Source organism: Anguilla anguilla, chromosome 15 (genome assembly GCF_013347855.1).
Source record: "Anguilla anguilla isolate fAngAng1 chromosome 15, fAngAng1.pri, whole genome shotgun sequence".
Taxonomy (NCBI): Eukaryota; Metazoa; Chordata; class Actinopteri; order Anguilliformes; family Anguillidae; genus Anguilla; species Anguilla anguilla.
Genome location: NC_049215.1, coordinates 10,017,177 through 10,032,077, shown reverse-complemented (window position 1 = coordinate 10,032,077; position 14,901 = coordinate 10,017,177). Strand labels below are relative to the sequence as shown.

At 46.6% G+C, this 14,901-nt stretch overlaps 1 protein-coding gene across 8 annotated transcripts in view; it reads left to right on the top strand.

Annotated features, from left to right (window-relative positions):
• Positions 1-14,901, top strand: part of LOC118214238 (zinc finger E-box-binding homeobox 2-like) — an 86,140-nt gene that overhangs the window by 68,866 nt on the left and 2,373 nt on the right. For 3 of the 8 annotated variants that reach the window (XM_035394032.1, XM_035394031.1, XM_035394030.1), the window contains exons 3-8: positions 1,550-1,618; positions 4,066-4,254; positions 5,189-5,403; positions 8,810-8,918; positions 9,224-11,220; positions 14,081-14,261. In XM_035394032.1, the coding sequence (XP_035249923.1) occupies positions 1,550-1,618; positions 4,066-4,254; positions 5,189-5,403; positions 8,810-8,918; positions 9,224-11,220; positions 14,081-14,261 (2,760 nt within the window). The remainder of the gene's footprint in view (positions 1-1,549; positions 1,619-4,065; positions 4,255-5,188; positions 5,404-8,809; positions 8,919-9,223; positions 11,221-14,080; positions 14,262-14,901) is intronic. The other 5 variants (XM_035394036.1, XM_035394034.1, XM_035394035.1 and 2 more) reach the window with 3 other exon arrangements.

Below are 14,901 nucleotides of genomic sequence, written 5' to 3'. Positions count from 1 at the left end.
GCACATGCACACCGCCTGGCAAGCTTTTTTTCATTTTTTTTTTCTCCCAGTGGAGCTTTCTTTTTTATTGAGGGAAAATGTAGTATGTTTCATTCAAAAGCCACCTCTTTATCCTCTGTTGCCATTGGCTGAGCTTTTCCTTTATTTGTCTGTTTTGTGCAGAAGGAAACTGTTTCACTTTAAGTGCGGGGGGTATCGAAAGTCTGCGCTTAATGATTTAAATAGTTCAGGGGAACCGTGAAAACAACCAAAATAGATTTTTTCCCCCCTCTCTCTCTCCCCTGTTTTACATAAATTAGAAGTTAACTGATGGCTGAAAACAAAATGGATTCTGAAACCAGCAACCCTGAACATCACAGCCAGTACCTCACCTGCCAATCACAGACAGTTACTAGACATTTTATTTTTGAAATTCAGGATAATTATTGAATAGCTGTTTTAGATAATCACCACTGCATATTTTACGATTGAGATTTTGTGACTTGCTCCAGCTCCTCAGGAGATTCGGCCTAAGGCCTTCTAAGGCTTCACTGTATGGCTTTTGAAACAGAAAAGACAATTAGTTCCCTTACATGTAGCTCTGTTTATTGGGGGAGGAAGTCGAGCAGTTTGAAAATGGCCTGTATCAAGCTAAAAAAGAAAGGGTGGGGGGGGGGGGATAAGAGAGAGTCTGCATTCTGCCTGGCTCATGCACCTTCAGATGGGAGGGGCTACAGTCCTTAGGAGCTTGTGACTCCAAGCCCAGGTCATATGAGCGGCGCCAGGAGGAACAAGCACAATGGCTATATTTATAACCGGCCTCTATCTTCTCGGAAATACCTTGATTTAATTCCTTAAGACACGGAGGAAGGAGCTGGAGAGGAGACCCTCCTTAAGTTAATTGTCTGTGTACACTAACGACGTCTCCTTGTTAACCACGCCCGCCGAATTCCCCCAACGTTTAAAACTGTCCTCCCCCCCTTTTTAAAATAAATAAATAAATAAATCATTTCTTCTTGCAGGCTGGTCTGTCCACCAAAAGACTGTCATTCGTTATCTTGGTCTTACCTATGCCGGGACAAACTGTGAATTGCTCTGACATTCCTGGTACAGTTTGCATAACACCGAATGATAATGGCAACAGAAAGGTCACTTGATAAAGCCGTGCGTTACGAGCCGAAGTCTCCCCCCCCTCACCCCCCCGCCTCGCCCCCCCCTCCCCTCCCCCCCCCCCCTCCCCCCGTGGCTGTGGAGCCGGAACAGCTACGGGCTTTTTTTTGTGCGTCCACGCCGATTGCTCAGGTGGACCGGGGCTTCCGGAACGAATCTCTCTGTTTGGTGACCGCCGCTTCCTGTTAGGGCGGGCGGCGTTTTTTTTCGCCGCTTGTTGCCGTGCCGAAGGTAAAGGAGTCTCTATGTCTGGGGCAAACGATAGCGTTCGTTAATCGCTCCTAACAAAGGCCTGGCAGGCTTCGGGGCGGCGGCCTTCCTGTGAGAGCCTCGCTGTGAGGTGGCGTCGCTGGGTACGCCGTGGCACTGAAGGCCCTTCTCTCGCCTCTTCTCCCCGCAGATGAGATGAAGGACGAGTTCGATTCCATGGGGCCTGACGTCGCTCATCAGAGACTTGGAAATGGTACAGGTGAGCGAGCTCGCTTCTGAGCCGGGAGATTTGTGTGTGTGGGTGTGTGTGTGTGTGTGTGTGTGTGTGTGTGTGTGCATGTGATGCGTGTGTGTGTGCGTGTGTGTGGGTGTACGTCTGTGCATGTGTGTGTGTATGTATGTGTGTGTGTGTGCAAGCGTGTGTATACGTGTGTATATGTATGTATCTCTGTGTGTGTGTGTGTGTGTGTGTGCGCATGTGTGTGCGTGTGTGCACGTGATGCGTGTGTGTGTGTGCGTGTTTGTGTGTGTGCGTGTATGTGGGTGTACGTCTGTGCATGTGTGTGTGTATGTATGTGTGTGTGTGTGTGCAAGCGTGTGTATACGTGTGTGTATGTATCTGTGTGTGTGTGTGTGTGTGTGTGCGCGCGTTCATGCATGCATGTGTGCATGTGTGTGTGTGTGCGTTTATTCTCAGTCCTGGTCTGTTCAGAACAGAGGAACCAAATCCTACCTGCCACTTTTAATTATGTAAACGAAGCTGATTTCCACCCACCCGCCTCTCGGGAATTAACTTCTCCTTCCATGATATCATCCCGGCTGCTGCTGATTGGCTGTGGCGCTGCTGGTGTAAACAGCCGCTGCCGATTGGCTGTGGCGCTGCTGGTGTAAACAGCCATCGCCGAATGGCAGTCTTTCCCCTCGGCTCCTTGATCTTCTAGGTAATGCGTGTTTTTGGGGAACAATTCGGTTTCCATAGAAATAAATACCATTTAACGTTCCATTCGCAATCTGCACTGGAAACAATGCAGAGTGCAGAAATTTGAATTTTTACTTCATAAAGGGAGCGGGGCATTAGTGTTTGTTTGCCACAAACAATTTTGCTACCTGCCTACGTGGTGTTTCGGCGAGGGAATATCCCTAATGAGGAAACGTGTGCTGAACACCTCGTCTCCTACTGCGAGACTGTTTCCATCAGCGAGAGACCTGGAAACGGTGTGCGTTACCGCGTGCGCGCGCGAGAGCATCGCAAATCACATTTAAGTGCAAAATCGCTGGTCTAAATTTGATTTGTTTATAGTTTGTGTACTTTCGAATCCCGGCCACAACGCCGCGGTAAAACACTTACCCGTTTGACTGCCGGTGGCGAATCGGAACAGGCAGACCTTCGAGGCCCCTCGCAGTTGTTCGTTTGATAATCGCTCGGCGCGAGAGCGCAAATATTTACGCCTGGGCCGTTTAGGGAGAGCGTCGCAAATCGCCTGGCCTAGTTTTACTGTCGTACAGTACAATTTAAGGGATCCATCGACGGCTTGACATTTCCGAGCCGTTTTGACAATGACACAATCCACTACCTTGACCTTTTATAAATTGGACCATAAAGTGCTTACAGCTCCACAAACCACAACGCGCCCAGTTTACTTTGTTCGTCGGGGAAGCAATCTAATTAAAAGGTAGCTAATAAAAATGAGTCCAAATCCTATAAAGCAAAGCTTTTGGCCCCGTAATATTTCGCTTAATTGACAAATTCAGCATGAGGTAAGGGAGGCCCAAAGGAGACACATATCTGTAGTGACAAGACTCTGGTATTATAAAGAGCAGGAATGAAGTTGGTTGGTTGGCAGGGCGGAAGATTTTTTTTTTTTGGCTCGTAATCAGCGAGCACCAATGAGGGCCTGCCATTTCCTGCTTAATGGAGTTTGCCGGGTTGTTATGAGTTCTGTTTTGTGATGGAGGCAGCTATCTCTCGTCTGCAGCTCCAGGTCCCCTGAAGAGCAGGAACCGGAGGAAGCGTTCCAGGAACACACGTGTCTAGCGAATTTCAGACTTTTAAAAACATTTGTTTTCCAAAATTAAAATACAGCCAAGCGATTCCGGAGGAGCGGGAAATTCTCCCCTTTTCCCCTTTTAATCAATAAAGAGAAGGAATGTAGATATGCAAATGAAGTACATTATGTCTAAAAAAAATAAATAAATTCTGATGTGCTTTAACAACCAAGTCTGATTTAATAAATGTGTCATTCTCTCCTGGTAATCTTAAAGACAAATATTTTAAGCATCATCATCAAATTTCAGTTAATTCAAAGTGATGAAGGAAATCACAAGTGAAATTGGCAATCTGAGCAAATGTGATTTTGGCATAAACATTTTTAGTGTGACTGGTAATATGTTTAAAGTAGGATCGGTTCATCTTTAAAAGCTTCTCCACCATTCACGATGGCACTTTCCTGAGATTAACTCATATTTCTTGTTTTAGCGGCCATTATGTGACAAGATAAAACCGTAACTTAGATGTATACTTCCCAAACTACTACCGTAATGGTTTCCTTGGTTTTCTTCATCACGTTCAGAGCGACATGTTTCCGATGTCTTACTGTAACACCACATTTCTCTTGGGGGACAAAACAACTCAATTTCTCTTTTTTTTCTCTCTCTCTCCCTGTTTTCTCTCTCTCTCTCTCTCTTTCTGGCTTGTTTCTCCTCCAGTTAAGAACGTTGATTGCACTTCGGAATTCGAGGAGTTTTTTTCCGAGCGGAAGCTGGAGGAAGCGGAGAGCCACGTGGTCAGCATCGCCGAGTACCTGCAGCGGGGGGACACCGCCATCATTTACCCAGAAGCCCCGGAGGAGCTGTCCCGTCTGGGCACGCCCGAGGCGAACGGACCGGAGGAGAATGGTGAGATCTGCTGGAGATCGTTTCGGCGTTCGCTCGGTGGAAAGGGCAGCTGTTGAGTCTCGCGGATTCGCCGAACGCCTCCGTGTTTACCTTCGGTCGCATACAGCAGCTGCCCCCGTTTGAAATCAGAGAGGACACCTCCAGTGCCCCCCCCCCCCAAAAAAGGCATCAAATCGAACAGGATTTAAGATCCATACTTCAGAAATGACAAAATTGTCGAACAAAATGTAATTCATAAGCCAATTAGGGGCATTGGTTGTAAAAATGATTTTTTATATAATAAAATAGTTTATATTTCCGCTGTAAATTTGATATAATTAAAAAGAGGAATAGTCTTGTCATTATACAAATTTCAGTCTTTATTTTACCTGGCTTGAATGCCATAAACTCAAAATGACCAGCATTAAAAATGTTTTGATTTTAACGGTTTGATTACAACACATAAAATTTAGAATCACATTATATTCGCACATGATATTTGTATGTATGTTATGTATGTATTTGTATGTTATATTTGCTGTATTGCACCTATGATGTATGTACACACACAGAGTGTACCTCTGAGAATAGCATAGAGAAAATGTCCCAGGATATCCTCTTTATGTCCTAAATGTGTGTGAGTGTGTGTGTGTTTGTGTATGTGCGTGTGTGTGTGTGAGTGTGTGTATGTGTGTGTGAGTGCGTGTTTGTGTGCATGTGTGTGTGTGAGTGCGTCTGTTGTGTATGTGTGTGTGTGCATGTGCGTGCATGTATGTGTGTGTGTGTGTGTGTGTGTGTGTGGAGGGGCAGAGATGCCAGCTTGAGATGATGGCACTCTGTGTAGCAGATTGCCGAGATGCCTCCCATACCATTCTGGGCATCACGCCCATTAGCTGCCATTGATTTGCTGACCTTTTGGCCCACTGCCCCCCCCCCCCCCGTCCCTCCCGCGCAGACGCACCACCTGGAACTCCAGATGCTTTCGCCCAACTGTTGACCTGCCCCTACTGCGACCGGGGCTACAAGCGGCTGACGTCGCTCAAGGAACACATCAAGTACCGCCACGAGAAGAACGAGGAGAACTTCTCCTGCCCCCTGTGCAGCTACACGTTCGCCTACCGCACTCAGCTTGAGCGACATATGGCCACACACAAGCCAGGAAGAGATCAGGTGAGGATCATATGCCCTTTTCCGCTCCTTCTCCTCCTCCTCCTCATCCACCACCACCACCACCACCTCCCTTTCTCTTTCTCTCTCTCTCTCTCTCCCTCTCTCTTTATTTCTGATGTGCAATAACCCCTCGGAGAAAAGATATCATTTTGATTGGCAATCATTATTAATTTTTCATGGCATTTTGAAGATGCGGATCTTTTAATGGTAATAGCTTTAATTGGGGCCTAAATGGATTTTTGATGGCCTCCTCTGATATGGTTTAGCAGTCTTATGTTCACGATCGAATGATTGTGTTAATTTCCAATTTAGAAATTTTATCTGCTCTTTAACTTCACTTTACTCTTAAGCTTTTATGTTCCTTAAACTCAGTCTAAACATATTCGATTTCACTATTTTTATCGGACGCTAATCACTCATGCTAGCATGCTCACTCTTAAAAGGTGAAGGAGGATGCTGCCTCGTCTTACATCGCTTTTCAGTTCAGACTTTTGAAGTTCTTTTTTTTTTTTTGCAGAATCGTAGAATCAAATTCCTTTTTATCCAAAAGATGGTAAACATAAAGGTTACCATTTAATTTTTATTTGTTCAAAGCATAAATTTGTACATTCTGATATTCTTATTTTAAAAACACCACTGGTACAACTGCCAATATTGACCATCTGTATAATTACAAATAAAACACTGTCATATTTGGATTGATTGCTTTTAACTGAAAGAGTTTAGGGGGATTCATCTTTTTGTTTGAAGTGAACTGTTCTCTGAGTAAAACTGAATTACGCACTGTCCCTTAGACATAAGACAAAACATAAGAACTCAGAGCTCTTACCTGACTCTGCTTAAGGACACAGAGCTCTTACCTGACTCTGCTTAAGGACACAGAGCTCTTACCTGACTCTGCTTAAGGACACAGAGCTCTTACCTGACTCTACTTCAGAACACAGGGCTCTTACCTGACTCTGCTTAAGGACACAGAGCTCTTACCTGACTCTGCTTCAGAACACAGAGCTCTTACCTGACTCTGCTTAAGGACACAGAGCTCTTACCTGACTGCTTAAGGACACAGAGCTCTTACCTGACTCTACTTCAGAACACAGGGCTCTTACCTGACTCTACTTCAGAACACAGGGCTCTTACCTGACGCTACTTCAGAACACAGGGCTCTTACCTGACTCTACTTCAGAACACAGAGCTCTTACCTGACTCTACTTCAGAACACAGGGCTCTTACCTGACTTGCTTAAGGACACAGAGCTCTTACCTGACTCTACTTCAGAACACAGAGCTCTTACCTGACTCTGCTTAAGGACACAGAGCTCTTACCTGACTCTACTTCAGAACACAGGGCTCTTACCTGACTCTGCTTAAGGACACAGAGCTCTTACCTGACTCTACTTAAGGACACAGTGCTTACCTGACTCTGCTTAAGGACACAGAGCTCTTACCTGACGCTACTTCAGAACACAGGGCTCTTACCTGACTTGCTTAAGGACACAGAGCTCTTACCTGACGCTACTTCAGAACACAGGGCTCTTACCTGACTCTGCTTAAGGACACAGAGCTCTTACCTGACTCTAAGCAGACTCATTTAATTGCGAACAGCTGGGATTTAGAGCGATCAGGTGTCCTAATCCTCGGGTTGCTTGAGCGTTTGTTTATTTGTTTACTTCCTCCATTTGGAAAGGCTTTCCTCTGCAGTCACATGATTGCACAGTGTTTTCCAACAGTTTGGGGAAGGCCCTTTCCTGTTCCAGCTTCACAATACCCCCGGGCACTCAGCGAGGTCCATATAGATATGGCTTTGTCAAGAACAGTGTGGAAGAACTTAAGTGGTCTGCACAGAGCCCTGACGTAAACCCCATCCAACACCTTTGTGATCAGTTGGAAAGCCAACTGCAAGCCAGGCCTAATCGCCCAATCAGTGCCCAACCTCACTAATGCTCTTCTGGCTAAATGGAAGAAAATCCCTGCAGCAATGCTCCAACATCTAGTATAAAGCCTTCCCAGAAGAGTGGAGGTTGTTATAGCAGCAAATGGTGGACCAACTCCATATTATTGCCCGTAATTTTGGATGAGATGTTGGATGTAATGCGTCCACATACTTTTGGCCATCCAGTGCACGTATGCTTCAGAACCTCAGATTCATTATTTCTGGCCAATCAGAAGTAAAATACGCAACAGCCGACAGCAACGCCGCGCCCCATTCCGGAAGCAGGAGCGCTGGAGTGGAATTTGGCGCCAAAATAAACCCCCCCCCCCCCCTCGTTTACAAGTGGCATTCGCAATTAGCAAAGGAAAATGATTGTGTCATATTAACAGTGGCACAACTAAAGTTTACCGCGGTCCTCGGAGGGATGGCGGCGGGGAGAGGGGGCGGGGGGGGACGAAACAGCTGTTGCTGTTTGTTTATGCGACTCAGCAACATGCGAGCGCTGGGGTCCCCCATTGGAGCTTTGGCGGACCCGACTTGCGCTTGATCTTTGAAGGTTGCCGCTGTTTGAACAAACCTCCGTGTGTCCCGCGCTCCGCCATCTGTCTGAGCAGCGGTGTGGGCAGGGACAGAAACTCCCCGGCAGTTGTCAGCGTGGATCAGGGGGCTGGTCTCCGTGCGCCGAGAGATCTTTTGTACTTCCTAACCGTTTAACATGCTCACCTCCCACTCTGAATTAATGGCGCACGCCTGGCGAATGGGGGAGGGGGGGGGGGAGGGGGGGTTTCGCTCACGCGCACGTTGTTATTGTTGTTGTTGTTATTGTCTATTATATGTTGATTTCGGGGGGGGGGGGCGCCTTGTTTAAATTGCAAATGCGCGCGGGGGGAGACGCGCAGACGTTCTACCTTTGAACGGTAATTTGACTCCCGTCTTGCACAGGGTGTTCTACATTTATTAAAGAACCTTCTGATGATTAAACATTAAGTTAATTTGCTACCTATTAGAAAAAACAGTAAGACGTATACGGGGAGACGCGGAGAGTGAGAAATCTGCGTAACCGTTTGTTTTGCGTATAATTAGGTTAATGTATGAAGGTCGGTATTTTACCAGAGAGGCCTATAGCATAATCAGAGATTAGCGCGAATGAATAAAAGTCGATCAGATTGCGGTTTCTAATGAGGGGGAAGTCTTTAGGGGGTGCAGGAGGGGGGGGGTTGAGGGGCTTTTATTTATGATATTTCTGCTTGCCAAACTCTAAAGGCTCGCGAGCCAGGAAATTAAAAGGTATGTGATTGACTCTGCTATCGTCGCCACACTTGTACTCTCTCGTTGGTGTTGGAGGAAGAAAGGCAAGATGGTGCGCGGGAGCGGCAGCTATTTGGCTTCGCCTGCGACACGCTGATTGTGATTATTTACTGAAGTCTTCTTCTGAAAGGTTTGTGCAAGGCTCATGTAAATACCTTCTCCTCTACAGCACCAACTGCTGAACCAAGGAGCTGGCAACCGCAAGTTCAAATGCACAGAATGCGGCAAGGCCTTCAAATACAAACACCATCTGAAGGAACACCTGCGGATTCACAGCGGTGGGTGGCAGGGGACTCGTTCACTCCCTTTGAATATTCATTACCTTGATTTAAGATTGTTGTGAACTTCAGAGGACTTTCAAAATTGATTGGCATTTTTTTTCCCTCCCACTGTCAATGAATGACTCATTCTACTTTGCACCATTCCAAGAGCCTGTGTGGTAATTGCGCTTTAAACCAGATCAATGCGGCTCTGGAATTGGAACATTAAGGAGCCAAATACGTTTCTCTGTTAGTTTTTTAATTATTGTTATTATTTTTAGTGGCGTATTTAACGGTATGCCCTGCTTTTTTTCCCGCTTCAGGTGAAAAGCCGTACGAATGCCCGAACTGCAAGAAGCGCTTCTCCCACTCGGGCTCGTACAGCTCTCACATCAGCAGCAAGAAGTGCATCGGCCTGATCGCGGTGAACGGAAGGATGCGCGGCAGCATGAAGACGGGATCCTCGCCCACGTCGGCCTCCTCCTCCCCCACCAACTCCGCCATCAGCCAGCTCCGGCACAAGCTGGAGAACGGGAGGCCCCCGGGCCTCCAGGACCAGGCCGGCCACCTCGACATCAAGAGCGAGCCTCTGGACTTCAATGACTACAAGCTCATGATGGCCTCCCACGGCTTCGGCACGCCCGGGCCCTTCATGAACGGAGGGATGGGGGGAGGGAGCCCGCTGGGGGTGCACAATTCGGCCCAGAGTCCCTTGCAGCATTTGGGGATGGGGATAGACTCTCAGCTCCTCGGGTACCCCGGCCTGGCGAACAACCTCAGCGAGGTGCAGAAGGTCCTCCAGATCGTGGACAACACGGTGTGCCGACAGAAAATGGACTGCAAGCCGGAGGAGATCTCCAAGCTCAAGGCCTACATGAAGGAGCTGGGGTCTCCGCTCGAGGAGCAGAGGCAGGGCCTGACGTCTCCTGGGGCTCCCCCCGCCAGTCTTCCAGTCGTCAGCCACAATGGCGCCACCAAAAGCATCATCGACTACACGCTAGAGAAGGTGAACGAAGCCAAAGCCTGCCTCCAGAGCTTGACCACGGACTCAAAGAGACAAATTAGCAATATCAAAAAAGAGAGATCGAATCACGTGCTAGACCTCGGCCACGAGGACAAGATGCACGACAACAACATGCTGTTTACACCGTTTTCTTGCCAGTACTGCAAAGAAACATTTCCGGGCCCGATTCCCCTGCATCAACACGAACGCTACCTGTGCAAAATGAACGAGGAGATCAAGGCGGTCCTGCAGCCTAACGAAAACCTGGCGCCCAGCAAGCCGGGGATGTTCACTGAGAAGCACGCCCTCTTGCTCTCTTCCATGCTTTCGGAGAAAGGGGTACCGAGCTCCCTGAACCCCTACAAGGACCACATGTCTGTACTGAAAGCCTACTTCGCCATGAACATGGAACCCAATTCGGAGGAACTACTAAAGATTTCCATAGCGGTGGGCCTCCCTCAGGAATTTGTGAAAGAGTGGTTTGAGCAGAGGAAAGTCTACCAGTACAACAATTCCAGGACCCCGCCTCTAGAACGGAACAGCATGGACATGTCGCTGGCTGTTGCCAATCACACCCCCTCAAAAGATTCCTTAGCAGCCAGGTCTCCGGTGTCCCTGGTCAAGGCCGCCAACCGCATCACGTCCCCCTCCATAGCGGAGCTCCACAACAACATCAACAACTTCGACGCTCCCCTCCGGCTCTCCAAAACCGCCCAGTTTACCGGCGGGAAGCAGGCGGGCGACAAGCTGGACCACTCGAGGAGCAACACGCCTTCCCCGTTGAACCTTTCTTCCACGTCTTCGAAAAACTCCCACAGCAGCTCGTACACTCCAAACAGCTTCACGTCGGAGGACCTCCAGGCCGAGCCTCTGGACCTCTCCCTGCCAAAGCTCATGAGGGAACCCAAGGGGGTCCTGTCCGTGAAAAGCAGGCCCAAACCCAACAGCATACCTACAGACCACAACAGCGCTCCCTCCCCCAGGGAGCTGCTGGAGGAGCCGCTCAACCTGGCGTATCTCAAGAAGGAGTTTGCCGGCTCCAACAATGGCGGCAACCTGGACAAAAGCACTAGCCCCATGTTCGGCATTAACCCCTTCGGTGCCAAACCTCTGTACACCTCGCTTCCTCCGCAGAGCGCGTTCCCTCCGGCCACGTTCATGCCCCCGGTTCAAGCCAGTATACCCGGACTGGGACCGTACCCGGGGCTGGATCAAATGAGCTTCCTACCGCACATGGCCTACACTTATGCAACAGGAGCAGCCACTTTCGCTGAGCTGCAGCAACGAAGGAAATACCAGCGGAAACCAGGTTTCCAGGTAAATGAGCATTTGTCATTTGAAGCCACAGCGGGGTTTCTCTTTTTTAAGGGGGGGGGGGGGGGGGGGGGGGGGGGTGGTGGGGGAGGGGAGGGGGGATCTCTCGGCTGATTTGCTCATTCTGCTGCTAATTAAAAGGTGCTCTGAGTCTGAAATCCGCGTTTACCTGCAGCGCGGCGAACCCGGCAGAGCCGAGGGGGTAAACAGATGTCGAGCGCGCTCAGAAGGCCTCAGCTCCCCGCGCATGCTTCATTAGCAGCGCCGCCGCGTAATGGATGTTTTAGAGGTTATGATGTGAGATTCAGGTGTTGCCAGACTCGGCGCCGGGGCTGTCTGTGCGGTCGAGTGCGAGCAGCATCCCGTCGCCAGCTGTTCCGATCTTCCTCCAGTTTAACGGCACATCTGCCCCCTTCTCTCCCCCCTCGACTGCGCGCGCGCGCGTGGGCCCGGTTCGGGTTTTCTCAGGTATTAATTAGCCGAAACTCCGTGACTGAAAGGCGACATCTGCGTGCCAGGCGAAGGTGCCGAGCGCAGAATGTGACAGACTCCCCACGTCTCTACCAAATCATTTTTTTTTTCTTCTTCTTCCTTTTTTTTTTTTTTTTTTTTTTTTAAGGGAGAGAATCCAAAATGAGTTTCAACATGTGGATTAATAATGCACGGGCCTCCGTGTTCATTATCGCTGAATGCTGAAGGCTGTTTAACATAGAGGGAACCATTTTGATAAAAAAGTATTAATAATGTTTCCTATTCTAAGTTATTAAATTAGATTTTAAAAATACAGCTACGGGCATTTAGCTGAAATTGATTGCAGAATGATAGTGCTCTGTTTTTAAAACCAGTGTAGCAATGTCTCTGAAATCATTGTCAGGCCATAGTAAGAACTTCTAATGAGGGCATTGGTGCTGCTCAATTTTGGTCATTTAGTGCACCCCTTGATTTAATCATTATGAGTTGAAAATTAGAAGACGGGCAATATGCCCTGCAAAGGGCTTCCTCTTATTATCAAGACCTTCTAATGTAATAATATTTTTCCCCATTAATTTAAGTTAGCCTATCAGGTTAATCTTCCCTATGAAAGAAGAACAGATAAATATAGAATTAACACTCTTTCATGTATAAAATTAAAATAAATTAGAATGCAAATATATGGAATATGGAAATATTAATGATATTCTGTGGAGTCAAGGAGTCAGCCTCATTGGTAATACCATGCCTTAACACAGGCGCGTGCACACACACACACACACACATATATATATATATACAATTTTATATATATGTATATATTATGTGTGTGGGTATGTGTGTGTCTATATGTGCTGTATATACAGTGCAGTCTGTAAGTATTTGGAAAATGACATAATTTTGGTTGTTTCTGCTCTGTACTCCGACAGATCAGATGTATATGTGTTTAAAGTGCAGACTGTCAGCTTTAGTTTGAGAGTATTTATGTCCATACAGGTGATCTGTGGCAGAGTTATAACTCTTTATACATACTTCCCCCAATTTTAGGAGACCATAACTAATTGGAAAAATTAACAGTCTTTTTATGTAATATATTTAGTACTCGGTTGCAAATCCTTTGCACTGAATGACTGCCAGAAATCTGTGACCCACAGACATCATCGCATGCTGAGTATCTTCCCTGGTGATGCTCTGCCAGGCCTGTACTGCAGCCATCTTCAGTTCCTGTTGTTTCTGGGAATTTTTGCCTTCTATCTTGTCTTCAGCAAGTGAAACGCTTGTTCACTTGGATTCTAGTTGGGTGATTGACTTAGCCAGTCAAGAAAATTCCACTTTATGGCCCTGATAAACTCCTTGGTTGCTTTAACAGTATGTTTGGGCTCATTGACCATTGTTGCGAGATGAAGCACCATCCAAAGAGTTTTGAGGCATTTGCTAGGATATGAGCAGATAAGATGGTTCTGTACACTTCAGAATTCATCCTGCTGCTGAAATTGTCAGTTACATCATCAATAAAGACAAGTGAGCCACTACCTGTGGTAGTCATACATGCCCAAACCAGAACACTACAGTGGTCTTCTGTGGGCTGCCAGGTCACTTGCTATAGCTGAACTCACCAATGTATTCTTGCTTCTTAAGAATGTACCAGATGATAGATTTTGACGCACCCAATGTTTAGGTTGTGTCTCTGCTCGCTTTATACAGATTTTTCAGATTCATGATGGCCTGCTTTACTGGCATTTTACTGGTTTTCGGTCCTCATGTTGAGAGACAACAGAATCAGACTCCAAATTCAAGTGCCACACCTAGAATCAACTCTGTACCTTTTGTTAGCCTTTAGCTTTCTTGTGCATAGACAACAGCATAAAACTGAGCTGCCAATTGTCAGATTACTTTTGGTCTCCAAAAAGAGGGGGACTGTGTATAAACAGGGCTATAATTCCCTCACAGATCGCCCAATATGGATGTAAATGCCCTCAAATTAACGCTTACTGTCTCCACTCATTGTTTCATTGCAAATTCAACGTGTTAGATTACAGAGCCAATACAAAAAATTACATCACTGTCTATATATATATATATATATATATATGTATATTACATTGGTAGAAATGTAAGAATTGAAATGGGCCAACATTTTTAAAAAGTGTTTTGGTCCTGGTCTTACTGTGTGTGTAGATTTCTTTCACTCCTGGTCTATTTTTAAACCTCGCACCCCCAGACAGATCCACAGTTTAAGTGAAAAGCGCATATGCTCCTCTGCAGACGCCTCCAGACGAGTTAGTTTGTTAGCGGGTTACAATGAGCTCCATTCAGATTTCTAACGGCAGACGGCGCCTATATTTAGGTGACAGGTGTGGATTGAACGAAAAAAAATCTGGTTATCTTATAGGGGGAGCTGCTCGACGGGACGGCCGATTATATGTCAGGCCTGGATGACCTGACAGACTCTGAGTCCTGTCTGTCTCGGAAGAAGATTAAGAAGACAGAAAGTGGTATGTACGCGTGTGACTTGTGCGACAAAACATTCCAGAAGAGCAGTTCCCTCCTAAGACACAAATATGAGCACACAGGTATATACTGTTCTGGACACCTATTTTACCCCATTGCTTTTTTCATGTTTTGTGTTACTAAACCCTTTCTTTCCTCTCTTTCTTTATGTTCTCTTATTGTGTTCTTTTTTTTTTTTCTCGGTTGTGTGTGTTAGACTAAATCCAGAACTCTAACGTGCTTTTTCTCCCCCCCTATTGACAGGGCCGAGCCGACCTTTTTTCTTTCTTTTTATTTATTTATTTTTATTTATTTTTTGATGTGACAGAAATAAACGTGAACTTACATTTGGCGAATTGGATATCGTAAGGTTGTGAATCCGGCGTCTTTCTGTTAAGATTCCCCAGTGCTGACTTATGTGCGTGACTTAAAATCTGTGCGCTTTCAGGGACGTCTTGATTTCTCAGAGCATCATTTTTGTACCTGTAACGGAAGATATACTTAAATAATCACGAATGTCCAAATATTTATAGAAAAAAATACATTATGCTTATGCACATGCCCTATCATAATCAAGTAGTGCCCATTGTGACCATGTCTTCCAGCCTCGTTTATATAGAATGGTCTTTATAGAAAATATTTAATTCATTTCAAAGCTCTGGTCATTTTCCAGCAGCCAGTATGTCCCTGTTTTACAGGATACATTAATAATGTTCTCTCTGA